This window comes from Spea bombifrons, chromosome 10 (genome assembly GCF_027358695.1).
Source record: "Spea bombifrons isolate aSpeBom1 chromosome 10, aSpeBom1.2.pri, whole genome shotgun sequence".
Classification (NCBI taxonomy): domain Eukaryota; kingdom Metazoa; phylum Chordata; class Amphibia; order Anura; family Pelobatidae; genus Spea; species Spea bombifrons.
In genome coordinates this window covers 9,187,968-9,202,506 of record NC_071096.1, presented here as the reverse complement: position 1 = coordinate 9,202,506, position 14,539 = coordinate 9,187,968, and the positions used below count along the sequence as shown (strand labels likewise).

General features: G+C 39.8%; 1 protein-coding gene across 2 annotated transcripts; it reads right to left on the bottom strand.

Annotated features, from left to right (window-relative positions):
- Positions 1-109: 109 nt before the first annotated feature.
- On the bottom strand, positions 110-14,466 carry IMMP1L (inner mitochondrial membrane peptidase subunit 1). Of its 2 annotated transcripts, none has more exons than XM_053448845.1 (6): positions 14,416-14,466; positions 5,851-5,983; positions 5,394-5,482; positions 3,800-3,926; positions 739-849; positions 110-280 (listed from the first exon to the last, which is right to left on the bottom strand). In XM_053448845.1, the coding sequence occupies exons 2-6, from the start codon at positions 5,953-5,955 to the stop codon at positions 212-214; spliced, it is 501 nt and encodes a 166-aa protein (XP_053304820.1). In that variant the 5' UTR covers positions 5,956-5,983; positions 14,416-14,466; the 3' UTR covers positions 110-211. The 2 variants fall into 2 exon arrangements, with proteins under 2 accessions (XP_053304820.1, XP_053304819.1); XM_053448844.1 differs by lacking the exon at positions 14,416-14,466 and adding an exon at positions 11,527-11,616.
- Positions 14,467-14,539: the final 73 nt, after the last annotated feature.

Sequence of the window (14,539 nt, the reverse complement as noted above, 5' to 3'; positions counted from 1 at the left end):
GGGAGCCAATAACATGTATGTGAGCTGAACCCAGACATTCTGCTACTTTAAAGCAGTGCTCGAGTGTTACTTGAAATACCCCAAAATAAAGCAGGACGATACACAACACTTAAAGTAAAAAGACATTTATTGTAAATCTAAAAAGTCATTGATATAAATAATTAGAATCTTCTTTAGAAGACATTAAAATACTAACGCGGAAACGTTAGCGTCAGTTATCCTGCACGATGCGCCCCGTGGGACTGTCCTCCAGCACGCCGAATGAATGAACAGGCCATATCTGTAACAGAAAATACGCAGAATGCCGTTTAATTGGGGCTCTTTGCAAAGCGTCTCACGCTATGACTATGGTGGAGCCTGAAGGGTAGAATAATATTTTAACAAGATGGTGCAAGGCATGGCAGTATATCCGGATATTTGGTAGCCTGTAACGCCAGAAGGTATGAAGTTAATAAACTCACCTACATATAGGTGCAGACCCTGTGTTTGAATCATTGATCTGTGCCAGACTTGCCCTATAAATAGTGGATGTGAGGAGCAACAAACTGTTAAGGAGGGGAATAAGCACTCATCTCATCGTGACAGGCTTAGTAAAGCCAGGAGTTGGGCTCCATCTCATTGCTGGCTTTCCCTGCTATCAGTGCCTGGGCTTGCATACAATGCGGGACAATATTCATTTTAACAGCATATTATACAAAAAAGAACATGCACAGCGGAGCAGTTAAAGTGACTATTTACCCGAAGACAAATCCGGCCCCTTATCAGAGCATATGGGACGGGTCCATAACTTCTGGAATCTGTGGAATTTTCTAAATTGTCACCTTCTAGCCAAACGTGGCCTTTTGGAACCTATAACGAAAAGGGGAGAAAAAAAATGTAAAAAAAAATTTGATGATTGGGAAAAAAAAACATTTGGACAAAGAAAGCAAACCGTTTTAGCCAATGAGAAAAGTTCCTCGGATATTACACCTAAAAATTACTACCCCAGCGAAGCATTTGAGCCCGTCCCTATTACATATATAACCAAACAAGAAATAAATGAATCCATTTTATTATTTGTTCTGAACACACCAGGACAATGATAAGGAGGTTAGAGTAGGATGGTTGGGTCGTTAATTTATTAGACTTCAAAAGAGGTCATTAGGATGTTGACTGAAATTCGGCCCTCCTGTCACAGTAACAGCATGAAGAGGGCAGACACTCATCAACATCCCGAGGCCGTAACCAAGGCCAGACCTGTTAGTAGGCTCCTGATGAGCTAAATGGTAATTGATTGTGACACCAATTACACATAATCTCATCATTTTATCGGAGTGGGCTTGTCAAAGTTCTAATTAAGATCACAGTTCAGTCTATGTACACACTGCCATCGTGTCCATCAGGAAGGAGAGATCTCCCTATATGTGCTAATGAGTATGACCTTAGGACAGGGCAGGGTAACCTGCAATCACCCAACTATCACTGGACTTTAACTCCCCGAACCGGCAGCCCGAAGTTAATGCCGATGGGAGGTAAAGTCCAAATTAAGCTGGGCAACCCAAGGTGACCAACCCATTTACACATTAATATGTGCTGCAAATATTACTGTACGAACGATAAAGACTGAAATAGTAATAAAACAAGTTAATTTGTCGTTTTCTTTCAAAGAAGAGTAAGACAAAAGTGTAAATGAAATATTTTCTCCATAACTATGTAACTGCTCTTTTAGTCCAACCCTACCCTTTAAAGTTAATGGGGGGGGGGACTCAACCACAATAAATATTTGAGAGAGATCTATTATTTACAGCAATACAGCCCAGCGAGGAATTCCTGAGCTTTTTTCCTCTCTTTCGATCCCTGTGAAACTGGACCCTCTGCTACTCCTTTAATGAACCAACTGATGTAGTCACGATAGCTCTTTTCCATAAGTAGGAGATATTCCTACTTATATATCTATATTCTATCCAACTGTCCTAGAATTCCCACCAACAGAACTTCTGTTACTTATCTTTGCAGTAGGACATTTGTATCTTTTGGATTGAAATTTGGATACCACTTGCATTTAAATCAAGTGCAAAAGTTTTTTTCCCTTCTTTCCCTTTATTTTTTTTTGGAGAAGGGGAAACAGGTAACGAGAGGCTTATGCGAGAACCCAAAATCTCAGGCCGAGATAATAGAAGTAAATCTTTCCTTCTCGGCTATCCCTACTGAGGTCTATTTAAATGCTTACCACATTGGAACAGGCAACAAATGTAATTGCTTCATCGCCTGCGGGTGCTCGTTTTGCAAAAGCCGTCTTTGTGAATAAACCACAGGTGTTACCTTTCTTGATTAAAATGAAATATGATCAAAGAGTTGACAGTATCAGATGACAGATACTAAGTTGTAGTGAATAGTACCAGTTTGATTGGGTTCACAGCATGTCATTCACAAAGTCACAAGACTTAAAAGCACGACGATAGTTGGGGGTTTTTCACCTTTGAGAATCAATGGGGAAAGTTCGATACAAATGGCTTCTTCTGGCAGAGCAGCCACGTGATCCTCATGCCGAGCATACGTTTATAGAGGTGCGGGACGGGAATAATAAAAAGCCATTTGGAGTACGTTTAAAGCTATCCCTCAATCGGCCAACAAGCCTGCATAACATTTCCGTTTTAGGCATGCTTGCCAAGGCTTGTATGAATGTCCCCAAATGTAGTTATGAACAAAATCCGTTCCAGTTTGTCAGTTCAACACAATGAGGTTTGCACACTTTTACAGTTCCCCTGTTTTAGGCTATTCTTCAGTAGCAATTGCAATAGGAAAGCCAGTTTCCAACATTTAAATACTAGAAAAAGGAGCTATTTATCTTCAGAATTACGTTTGTCGGCAGACCGGAGGGATCTCATCAAGTTACAGCAAATGGTTAATAGATTTATACAAAGACCCAAGATGAACCTCTAGCAGCGCCCTGCCACGGATCACCACAAGCATGGTTCAGAAATAGACGTATCCTAGTGCTTTGTCAGAGAGAACTCCATAAGCAGAGCTACCCGCTTATTATAAAGATCTGATCACTTTTAGAAAGTTACCATAGTAACATGTTTGCGGTATATAGGGACCTTGTGTAGGGAGCTGGACAGATACCTGATTAGTTCATTTTTTAGTCTTACAATAGTATGGTTTAAAACCAATATGTCAAGTCTTTATTAACAAAATGATCAAATATTTATTTGATCATTATATATGTATTAAGAAGTTAGCTTCCATATTGAGAGTTTAGAAAAGCTCTGCTATTAATGATAACGATACATGATATTATATTATGAATATAAGTGTTCTAAAAATACAAATATATATTTGAAAGCACCATAGGCATTAGAGCATAATTAAAGGTGCTGTTCCACTGAGGCAAAGCATTAAATCACACTCTGTGTTCACACTGTGCAAATAAACCACAGCAGATGTTAACCACCAGTGCCTGCTTTTGAGTCACATGACAATCGTTCCTGGCAAAACTACGAATGAGGCAATGTATTACATGATGAAATAATTATTTCTAGGAATGGGTGGTGCATTAGGTGCTAAATAGTACAGCATCTTTAAAGAGATTCCTAAAGAGAAGCAGATGTCATCTATTAACACATCGATGTTTACTTTTTTTATTTTTATTCATCAGAAGAAACAAAAAGTGTTCCGATGATTTCTTTAAAAGTTGTATGTCTCAGGCGAGATCCGATTCCCAGAGAGCAAGGATATTCCCGCAGCAGAGGGCCGGGAATCTGAATTAAATTAACAAAGTGTAGTGCACATGGACCGGTGCACATTGCGTAGTACTTACATAAGTGTGTCTCTTGATGAGGTCTGACGGGCTGCTGGTACATACTTTGTCGCCTTCCAATCCAATTACCCTCTTGCAGATGTTAATACTTGGTTTGTTTGGGCTTTTTGCAATTATAACATCCCCCCTATGTAATTGGAGGAAAAAAACCCAAAAAACAAGCATTAGAAAATCATCCAAAAACCATTAGATACAGACTGTTATTATAGAATTCTAAAAGGGAGAGATATATGAAAAAATATATATTTAAAGCACGCGTAAAGGGGAGAGCTGCACCTGGTATTCTGATAACATGCCAAAGCCTGGACCAGAGCTAGCGCTGCACCAGCGAAGCGGGGAGAAGCAGAGAGAAAGGCTACGGTAACGATGTCAGCTCTGCCGGGACTCTACCCTCCCCATATTACTAGCCTGAAACGGAGTAACAGCTGCCACCGACAGATGAAGATTAAGGGAGGTGGGGGAAAGTAAAGAAGACCTTCATTAGAAACGTATCAGGAAACTGTCCTGCTTCACAAGCATCAATAAGAATGTCGCCCAGATAAGGGGCCGAATATTGAGCTTTAAAAACGTGGAGATCCCCCATCAATGATTTGGTTACACAAAGTCTTAAAGGGCCCGGAGTTTAACATCCTTGTTAAACAAAAGTTACATTAGGTAGAAACTCCAGCTGCTGTTGTCCTCTTCTTGTTCTTGAAACTGATTGGCTGTTTCAAGCAGCCAATCAGTGGCAGGAAAGCGCTCCCATTGAAATCAATGGGAGTGCTTTGAGCGCATGTGCTGCCCCCTATGTAAAGCGTTCCCCAAGCCGGTGCTGGAGCTGTCTAGAGGTTAGTACATCGAGCGCACAGATATGTGTTCAGCCAATCAGAACTTGTACATGGAAAATAGATAGAGGGTGCAAACGCATATGGGGGATTCTTCTGCATCCCCTCATACATTTATAACAGGGACAGCTCAAACATTTAAAGTGACCGCACAGCTATTATGTGCATTAAAGTGTCCTTTTAAACTATGCTTCCTTTACTCTACTAAAAGTAATTTCTAAGTACGATTAATAGAGTTGTTGGAGGCTCTGAAGCAGCTTATTTGGCACACATCACTGGTTCAGAAACATAGATGAGGAAAGCAAATAGTGCTGCGTAGGTTAGAAGATCGATGCACACTTCTCTGGCACCGCTATGCATCTTATCCAGCAGAGCGTATCGAGGCATCTGCCTGAAGCCAGGGATCCCCCTTGGTATAGAGTTATTCATCTTTTGTGTCTAGTAGCTGCTCGTGCTGGCAGCAAACATCCACCGGTCAGTATCTGGCTATTGGTGTAATGTCACCGTGGCCATTAGGAAACTGCCAGAAAAATGGGAATTGGCCAAGTAACAGACAGATATATATCTCTCTAGAAACATGGCGTCCCCCTGAAATGGAAGACCCTTTTTAACTCTTCTTACAGTTTAATGTCTTGCACTAGAAGCACTGAAACTTAAAATGTAACAAAAAAGGTATTCCAGAGCTGTGCAAACTGAAAATTGATATAAGGGGTACACAGCTGGCGTAAAATGTTTCTTTCATGTAGCTATTTATTCTTGCGCTTACTTACTTGTTAATGGAAAATAAGTGGCGACTTAAGTTATCACATACTAAAACATCGTAATTCCTTATAGTTGGCTCCATTGAAGGTCCAGAACACTACAAGACAAAAAAAAATGAATGTCACAGTGAAATCAAATGTGTCGATATCTTATTACCCCCAATAAACTGGTGCTAAAAAAAAAAAAAGCTACACAATATTTTTGTATACATTCTGTTTTTGACAAAATAGATTAGTCTAAGCACTAACGTTATTCTTTCCTTTGAAAGTTTAATCACAACAAAGAAACATTTCCCGGAAAACGTTATGAAGGCAATATTTTACACAAATTAAATAATTATTTCCACATCCGATTTGGACATTTAATTGTACTGGGAATGATGTTTCTAATGCTGTATTTAAGTGTAAGTGTTTTTAAATGAGCATAGCCAATGGATACTAGAAGTTTAGCCTGTGTGATACTTACTATTACTATTTCTCCAATATACTCAAATGTACAATGAGCTATACAGCCGTACTGAACAGCGTACCCGAGGAAGCCCAAGGTTTTTCCAACTGCCCTTCTCAGCATGGTTACGTTGTACTTAGAAGATGTAGCCCTGGAAGGAAAAAGAAAATAAAATAAATAAAAATCAGAAAAAAATATTAATATGCTTATAAGAAAATAAAATATATAGGGGTCTTTGGGCATGGATCTCTAACGGGATGGGATGGATGAAACTTATGAATAACTTGATATCATTGTAATATATGTTTTAAATAAATGTGAATACATTGTATTCCAGGGGGAGATTACATTTGATATAGCTGCATAATTATTTTATAATGGTTATTTAATACTTTGAATTAAAAATATTTCTATTATCATTAACATTTATATTTAATAGCAATATGAAAAGGATAGGGAAAATTGGAAAAACATTAGGAATCAAAAAATAAAGGTCTGAACGTATTTTAAATAGATAGATACACATACAGAACATGTTCCGAATCGCTTAATGACAATAGCGAGGGCTACCTGAAAAAGAAATCGTCAGACTGTTTCACTAAAGCTCTCAACTGCAGTTAAAAAGCAATATCTAGTACTAATGAAGTCCGGAAGTGGGGAAAAAATAAAAAATACACTTAATAATAATCCCCTTTCTGCCAGTTATATCCCACCAAGACATTGTTCAGATCGTTGGAAGCCCCTCCAGCAAGAAAATGAGTTTGGGTAAAGATTAACATGACAATCCGATTACTACGGCTCTCAAACACCCAGGTAATCCTGTCTAAGTTAACAAAATACCAAAATGATGCAATTCCCTGCAGAACAAAAACACTCAATATACCCGCTATTTAGTAATTGATATAAATGTTTTCTGTTTTTATTATATTTTTTAATATTTAACCCTTGGAATTCACCTGCTTAACCCTTGGGATACAAGGCGGGTGGGGGGGTAACATCTCTTTCCTTGGTCAGTTCATCTTTTGGCCCCACCAAGTGTTAAAATTGAAGTGAGTTCTCTATAACGCTGTAGGGATAAAGCGGTTACAATGAAGTCTGGGGTAGATTTAAAGAATGTGAAACATATTCAGCACTAATTTAAAAAAAAATAAGCTGAAACGGTGACCAGCACAAGCCCGGCGGCCGAGCGCCCCTCATGCCCACCGTGATCGGAGAACGCAGGCGGATAAAAGACGAAGCCTATTTGGGACACGTATGTAGCAGTATGCAGAAATAGAGCCGTTATTACTCGCTGCCGGCCCAGACTCTGACCGTATAGCGCTGTGAATACGTTCGCTGCCTCCGTCACCTGATTTGTTCTTATGAAATTAATCACAGCACGCAGGGTAGCAATCGCTCCGAGCCCCATGAATGACATCCAAGAGACGGGAACGGATTTGCTCTCGGTTGCTGCCAGTTAAAGCGCCAGGTGGCTTTCCCCGCGCCGAAGGTGTTACCGCTAATCCCATTACACTGGTACTAAATCTTGCAGACATCAAAATTATCGCCGAGGTTTCTTTTCATCTTATCCGTTCCAAATGACTGGAAGGAGCTTCACCTGAAAGAAGTCGAATCCACATGCAGCTGTTGTTTTAGCAGCCAGACGACTTCCCGATAATGCCAATCGTGTTCCAATCTCACCGCGCTGGTGGCCCCCTATTCCCTGTCCAATAATACATCTGTTAAGAAATCCAACAGCTACAAATCAAGTTTAATCCTACCAGGGACCTCATATTGGTCTCGTCTTCCAAAAAAAAAAACAGGCAGCAGGCTTTGCCGTCTATCTATCGGACTGTCTGGGGAATACCCTTTAAATCCCAGATCTACTTAGAGGAATAAGACAAGGATCACAAAACATGACCTCTAAAGCCGTAATATGACTATATTCTGACCCAGAGGCATTCACTCTAGGTGAAGATTAGAACTTTGCATAATAAGATTACACAGCAACTGAATGATATCAAGAGAATATCCATATGCAATTGCCTTGTCTTCTATAGACTGCCTGCAACACACAATATGTGATGCAGATGAAACACTACATGCCCTTTCTGGCGACGACAAAATACATTCACATAAATTAGTCCTAATAAATCCCCCCTATTACATCCATCACCGACGGCCCCTCTGAGAATTGTACTCCTTTCCTGCACATAATGTGGCCCAAACGAGATGGAGGAAATTAAGTCCGGGGGAAAATAGCACATTGTCTGTTGTGATCTCGGATTACAACGGGGAACATAATAAAATTAAGGAATCAATGCGAGGATTTAGACTTTACGGAGCATTCGGTGACACTGTGGGAAAGACACTGAATAGTCCACGGAACCAAGCAGGTCCTCGGAAACGGTTACCGTAATTAGATCCAGTTACCTTCGAGTGTTTGTGTATGTCCCGATATATAAAGACTGGTCGCAAATGCTGTGTTTGGGGGTCACTGGGCAAAAGCAGCTTAGCCGTTAATCGACAAACATTTTAGTGGCCTGTCCATTCAGCCAAAGAATAATAAAATATAAATATCCGGAAAAAAACAAATATAACAAATCTGAAGAGAATGTAAAACTGTAATATATATTTGTTAACCAAGATGAGGAAGAAAAACTCTTTTTACGGAGTTATTGCTTGTTTCTGGCATAAGGATTCCGTAAGGAAACAAATAAGCAATATTTACCCCATGAATTATTCTAAGACCAGATTTTTTCGATACATTTCTTAAAAAAGTATGGAATTAAAGCTCGTATCTCATTTAACACATTGGGATAGTTAAGATATTTGTGTTAAAGGGGTATAAATGCACACTTTTTTCCCCCACAGTCATTAGCGAGCTGGACATAGTTTGCCCCACTGATGCCCTTTAACCATCTGACCAACTCTTTAGATGGTAAACTATTTCGTTTCACAGAGGCTTTGGTCCACCTTGTTGGTTGTACCCCAGAGATCAGGAGCGAGTCCTGTCCGATTTCACTCGACACAGTGGCATCCATGTCTGCCAAACAGGCAAAACGCAATGAGCCAAGTGGCTACGAAGAGCAGTTAAAGCAATCTTCCGCAGAGCGCGGGGTTGTTATGGTGATTGTTAGAAATGCCATAAAGGAGCATTCATATAGTCCCTGCTCCTTTAAGGAAAAACTTATAAAAAATGGTCTGGAGATCCCACTTTGTTGAGAAGGTGCTATTCCATAGTTCATTCGCCTACTTCTTGTTTTCTATGTAGAGTACTGGAGGTTGTGAGATACATTGCCCTTCATTTTCTGTCTAGAAATGAGACTTTCAAACAGGAGGTAGAAGAGACAGTGAACCGATTCATGTTCAGAAGAAATTGTTAAACCTCAATGCCTCGGTCACCTATGCTACCTGGTATTGTACTTTTAACTATTCCAGTACAGGAGATATATTCATTCCTTCCCAGCAAAAGAAAAAAGAAGTGTTTAAAATTCTACCAGTATCTAACACACGTTGAAGAGGACGCTACAATAGATTGTGTGTGATGTAACACAATATTACTGTAAGTTATTGGTACATATTATCTACCTCAATGTATGGAACCCCCAATGATAATCAAGTGGAAAAAGGGACATTGAATAAATATGAATCAAACTTACACAAAAAGCGTAATGATGTTATAAATTCACATTTCTTACTCTGGAGACATTTCAACATCTTCTTACAATTCAGGGGAAAAAGGGAGCCCTAGTCATTAAAAATACATCTAAATATCAATTGAGCAGTAAGGTGATATACAGTCGTCGTTAGGCCCACAAATAAAATTCATCACTTTTGAACGTGGCGAGTCCATCAACGAGGAACAAAAGCATACGCACAGAAGAGGTTTTAATAAATTTCAAAGCCTGCAAGAGCGCCGGCCTCATTAAAATTATAAATTACACAAACACGGAATGAAGATTCTAACTGCGGTGCAGCTAAGCAGATTACAACAAGCCACAGTTCCATCTGAGAACACACGATGGCTTTCCCAGATGGGGGCCTGAACAAAAAAAGACCAACGCCACAGCAAAAACCTTGTGATCTCCCCTTTCTGCTCAGCAGATGACAGCCAAATATGTTGATTATTCCATTTGTGCTACTAATCTTTTAGAGAATATAAAAGTGATAAGATCTGTCGTGAACTCAACATGCTGCTACGCTCATTCTGCAGCTACGCTCATTCTGCACATATCAATTAACTCGGCAACTTTATAATTCCTCAAAATCCTTCAAACCAATTTAAAAAAAAAAATACATATGCATGGACTATTGCTTTTAAAAAACTTGATATCTAGCCCAGAGGTCCACAAGTCTGGTTTAGATCTAGGAGCTAGAGAAGTTAGGAGCCAGCCAATCATGTTTTTATTTTCCTGGTGCCCGGGGTTTCTTGAGCTTTGCCATACAGTAACATACATTTACACACTAACATACATTTACACACTAACACCATACAGTAACAGACACACACTAACATTCCACGCTCATGTACACACATGCTAAAACCATACACTAATACACAAACTATATTCTGACATATAAATTTATGATAATCCCATACTGTAACACAAACACCATACACGCTAGCACCACACTCATTAACACACACACACACGCTAACACTATACACATATAAAATCGCACATTACACACTAAACACACCCACCCACATACACTACTCCCCCTCTCACCTTGTGGAGACCGGCCACCCCACTGCCTATCTTCTGCTGTGAACCCAGCGCCCTATGCTTTCCTGTAGGGGCGCGACAAGGCTAGTGCCGTGTATTACACGATCCCCCTGAGAGCCTCATGACACCCGCTACACTACACCCCCACAGGAAAGCATAGGGTACCGGATTCATGATGGCAGCCCTACAAAACCCTGGGCACCAGGAATAGGTTTCTAGTCAAGCCCTGGTCTCGAGTCAGGGTTTGTCGAGCCCTGATCTAGCCTACCGAATAACAACAAACTGGTCTCAGCGCTGCGTCATCGCCTAGTGCTGGGATTTTGTACTGGAGTATATATCATAGTTATGGTAAGCAGTGGCGTATTTACCTTCAGCACTCCTCTGACCTGTCTATTTGGGATATGATGTCATATCCCAGCGCTCCACTTTTTTAAGGAAGCGCTGTGCAGAAGGAAAGTATGGCGGACAGTGCCAACTCATTACCCTGCAGGCTTTAAAAGAGAATCGTGATGTTGAATAGCCACAATTACATCTAGCACGTACAATATCGTTTGAACAACCTGATTAACTTTGTAGCTGTCTCAGCTACAGCGATAAGAACCGTCACAGAAATTGCAACAAATCCACCTTTTCCCTAAAAATGCGGGACATTGAAGGATCTGCCAAGAGCTTACATGGATTCTGTGATTATCAAGCAGACCATTTCATCTCAGATATTCACACGAGGCTTCTGGTGCCTACACAGCGCTTCCGGAAAATACCTCCTAATGCAAAACTGGTTTATTAATTCCATTTTAGGCCCAGAACAAGCCAGCCTACTAGAGAGTATTGTTGAAATAAATCCAAAATCTCATGAAGAACTGTATTTTACTGTTATTTTGTTAATACTGCAAAACATAGATATTTACCGCATTGGAAAAATAGGAACCGGCTTCCGAGGTTCCGCTCTCCAGGGCGGAAAAAAAAAAAATTACAAAACTTCTACCTCTTTACTTGCAAGATTATGAAAGCCATCCCCGCTGGTATAAGAAGATCTGGATTCTCATCTTATTCTTAGGCGTATAAAGGAAAATGAAGTCATCTTCTTTGTAAGCACGAAACAGCATGAATCTGGAATTACGGCTGCAAACTCTTCAAGACCCAAATACCTTGTTTCGATGCACAGCATGGACCACAGCAGGAAGCCCAAGTCACATGACTGCCAGGCCCAGCAAGTCATGTGACTCCACGGCTAATCTGATTTGTTGACTATGGACTATTAACCTGTTGAAGGACAACGGGTTTGAAAGAGGCAGCGTTGTAGAAGTCTGTCTGCGAATGGGTTAATTGGCAGAACCGAATGCCACCGCATTCCAGAATTGATGAGGGAAGGGGCTTTGGGAGAGGAGAATGGCAGACGCCAGTAAGAAGATTAGGAACATGAATGCCATTGATGACCCGGCAGTTTCCCAATTGTGTTTACAAAAGATACGCTGGAACCAAGAAAGAGATGGACTACATTTATGATAACACATAATACTTTAAAAAAAGAAACCGTCGGGAGATTTTACGACAGATGAAACCAGTCACCGGAACAGTCTGCCTTACCATGAGCCAAAAATAAAAAAGTGCAATGCCCTTCTTCCCACTATTCTTACTAAAGGAAGCCTACACAAAACAAAATTAATAACCAAGTAAATTACGCTATAAAATGCTCTTTGTATTTCTTTGTGTTTTCTGATATTTAATTTTTTTTTAAAATTCATTATTTTAAAAAATTAGCTGGTGGGGGAGTTGAGAAACAGACACTTGGGAAAATTATTAAGTATTAAAAATAATAATAATAACAATGAACATTTTAGGCCGTAACATTCCAGCTCTGTCCCCATGTGTAAAGAAAAGACACGCAAGATGTTCTGCTGTAAACAAACCAAAAATAAACAGTAGGCGCTGTTCAAATAAGCATTTTTTTACCATTATTGTTCCTTTAAATAGAAGGGGAAAAGAATTTCGGTAGAAAATCCATCACAGGGGTGTTTATACTGCAAGCTCAGCAGTCTCACTCTGGCAGCCCAATGTCATTTCAGATTAAGATTCACTACACCGTGTTATTTTATCCCTAAAATGTGTCGTATGCTTTATAAAAACATACAGCAGAAATAGTCATCCCAGGTCGTGTTTTATGTAAATTCTTCATATCGGGATTTTCAAGGAACTGCAGAAAGAGGCGGTGTGATGATTCCGTGCGATAACACTGCAGATGAGCGTATGCAAAAACCTTCTCGGGTTTAATAATATCTCACCTTGAAGGAGCTTCGTCTAGTACCAATAACGCTACTGTTTAAACTACTCGACTGTGATAGAGCTGTCCAAATCCTGCTCGTTACACGGAACGGACTGAAATGCTGGCACTAGAATTGGGGAGGATTAAAAATGCATATACACCAGCAGGGGGGCCAATATGATGAAGGAATTTAAGATACATTGGGGGATAAAAATCCTCATTTTTTTAATTCAAACAGGGAGAAAAAATGTTTTTTTTTTTAAACAAAATCAGCACCTAATTACTTTCTAGGGGGCTAATAGAGGAGAAAACTAGTTTGTTTGACGTGAATGAAAACACAGTTTTTGACACCACCAGCCCAAAATAGTAGCAAAATTAATATGGCTATATTTTTATCTGTTAAAAGTACGCAATCTCAGCAGGCTTATTTGGCAGAAATCTTAGAACTCACCAAGGCGACTGGCTGAAAAGGTCTTGAGTGGAAATAATTGAATCCACTGGGCCAAAACACTGAGAAATTTGACCGCTGTAGAGGTTCTGACAGTATCCCCCGGAATAAATGGGGAGTCATCTTAATAATAAACTAGTGGTCTTTGATAATGAGAAACATACTTACATAGGACTACCTATGGACTAATATGGACAAGCGACCGGGGTGAAGAAAGAAAATGGAACGTGATGCTCAGATGGGGGTGACGTGTCGCTTTTGCATCGATCTCGCAGCGTAACACAGAACAGATACACGTTAGTGCCTCTGGTTTGTATCAACGTAGAAAATATATTTGCTTTATACTTTGTGTTTGTTTGTTTTTGTTTTTTTAAAGGACCCCAATGTGATTAAAAAAGAGCAGACTAATTTAGATCCCAATAAGGGACTGTCCATACAAAAGAGGGATGCCTGGCAGGTATGTTTGTACCAGAGCTGGACAGAGTTGCTCAGTGAACCTGCTTAAAAAGTCCAATCATGGGCATGATGGCACTCAGAAACATGTGGGGGTGTCACTAGACCCCCTTGTCTAGGGATGTGCTATACTGTAGATTGTGAGCTTACGTGCCAGGCTCTCTTTCCCCGATCTATCGGTTCGCCTTAGTCCGTCAGTTCTAGTTTTGAATGAACGGACTGTAAGAAGCACTGTATATATTGTTGGTGCCATATAATTAAAAGATAATGAATTAAAGATATGAATTAATTAGGAAAGGAGGCCCCTGTCCCATTGAGCTTACAGTCTAATGCCTCTTTATGGTCTTCAGCGCTACAGAATTTGATGACGCTATACAAAACAATAAATAATTATATATATATATATACACATACACACAGAATGATACTGGCCATTGTATTGAGTATTAACATTTCCATATATACTATACCATATTATACTAAATATTACCCTTAATAATAAAGAAAAAATAATAATGTAACCAAATCCAACAAATGTAACCCTGCTATGAAAATATTTTGAATTGAGATATATACAAATTGTTATATTATATATATATATAGTTATATATATAGTTACATATAGTTATGTTAGCAGCTATAATTTCCTATCAGACTCCATGTATTTGTAACGCGATAGAGATGCATAAAACTCCGTGCCCAACACTCACCTGACAAATGTCACGAATGTTTTGACGCCGGGCAGCTAAGGGTAGATCATGCCACTGACCTTGAGCAAAGCGATTCCTGATTGGCCCAATCGCCTTCTCGCGCTTTCTGATTGGTTAGCAGTCA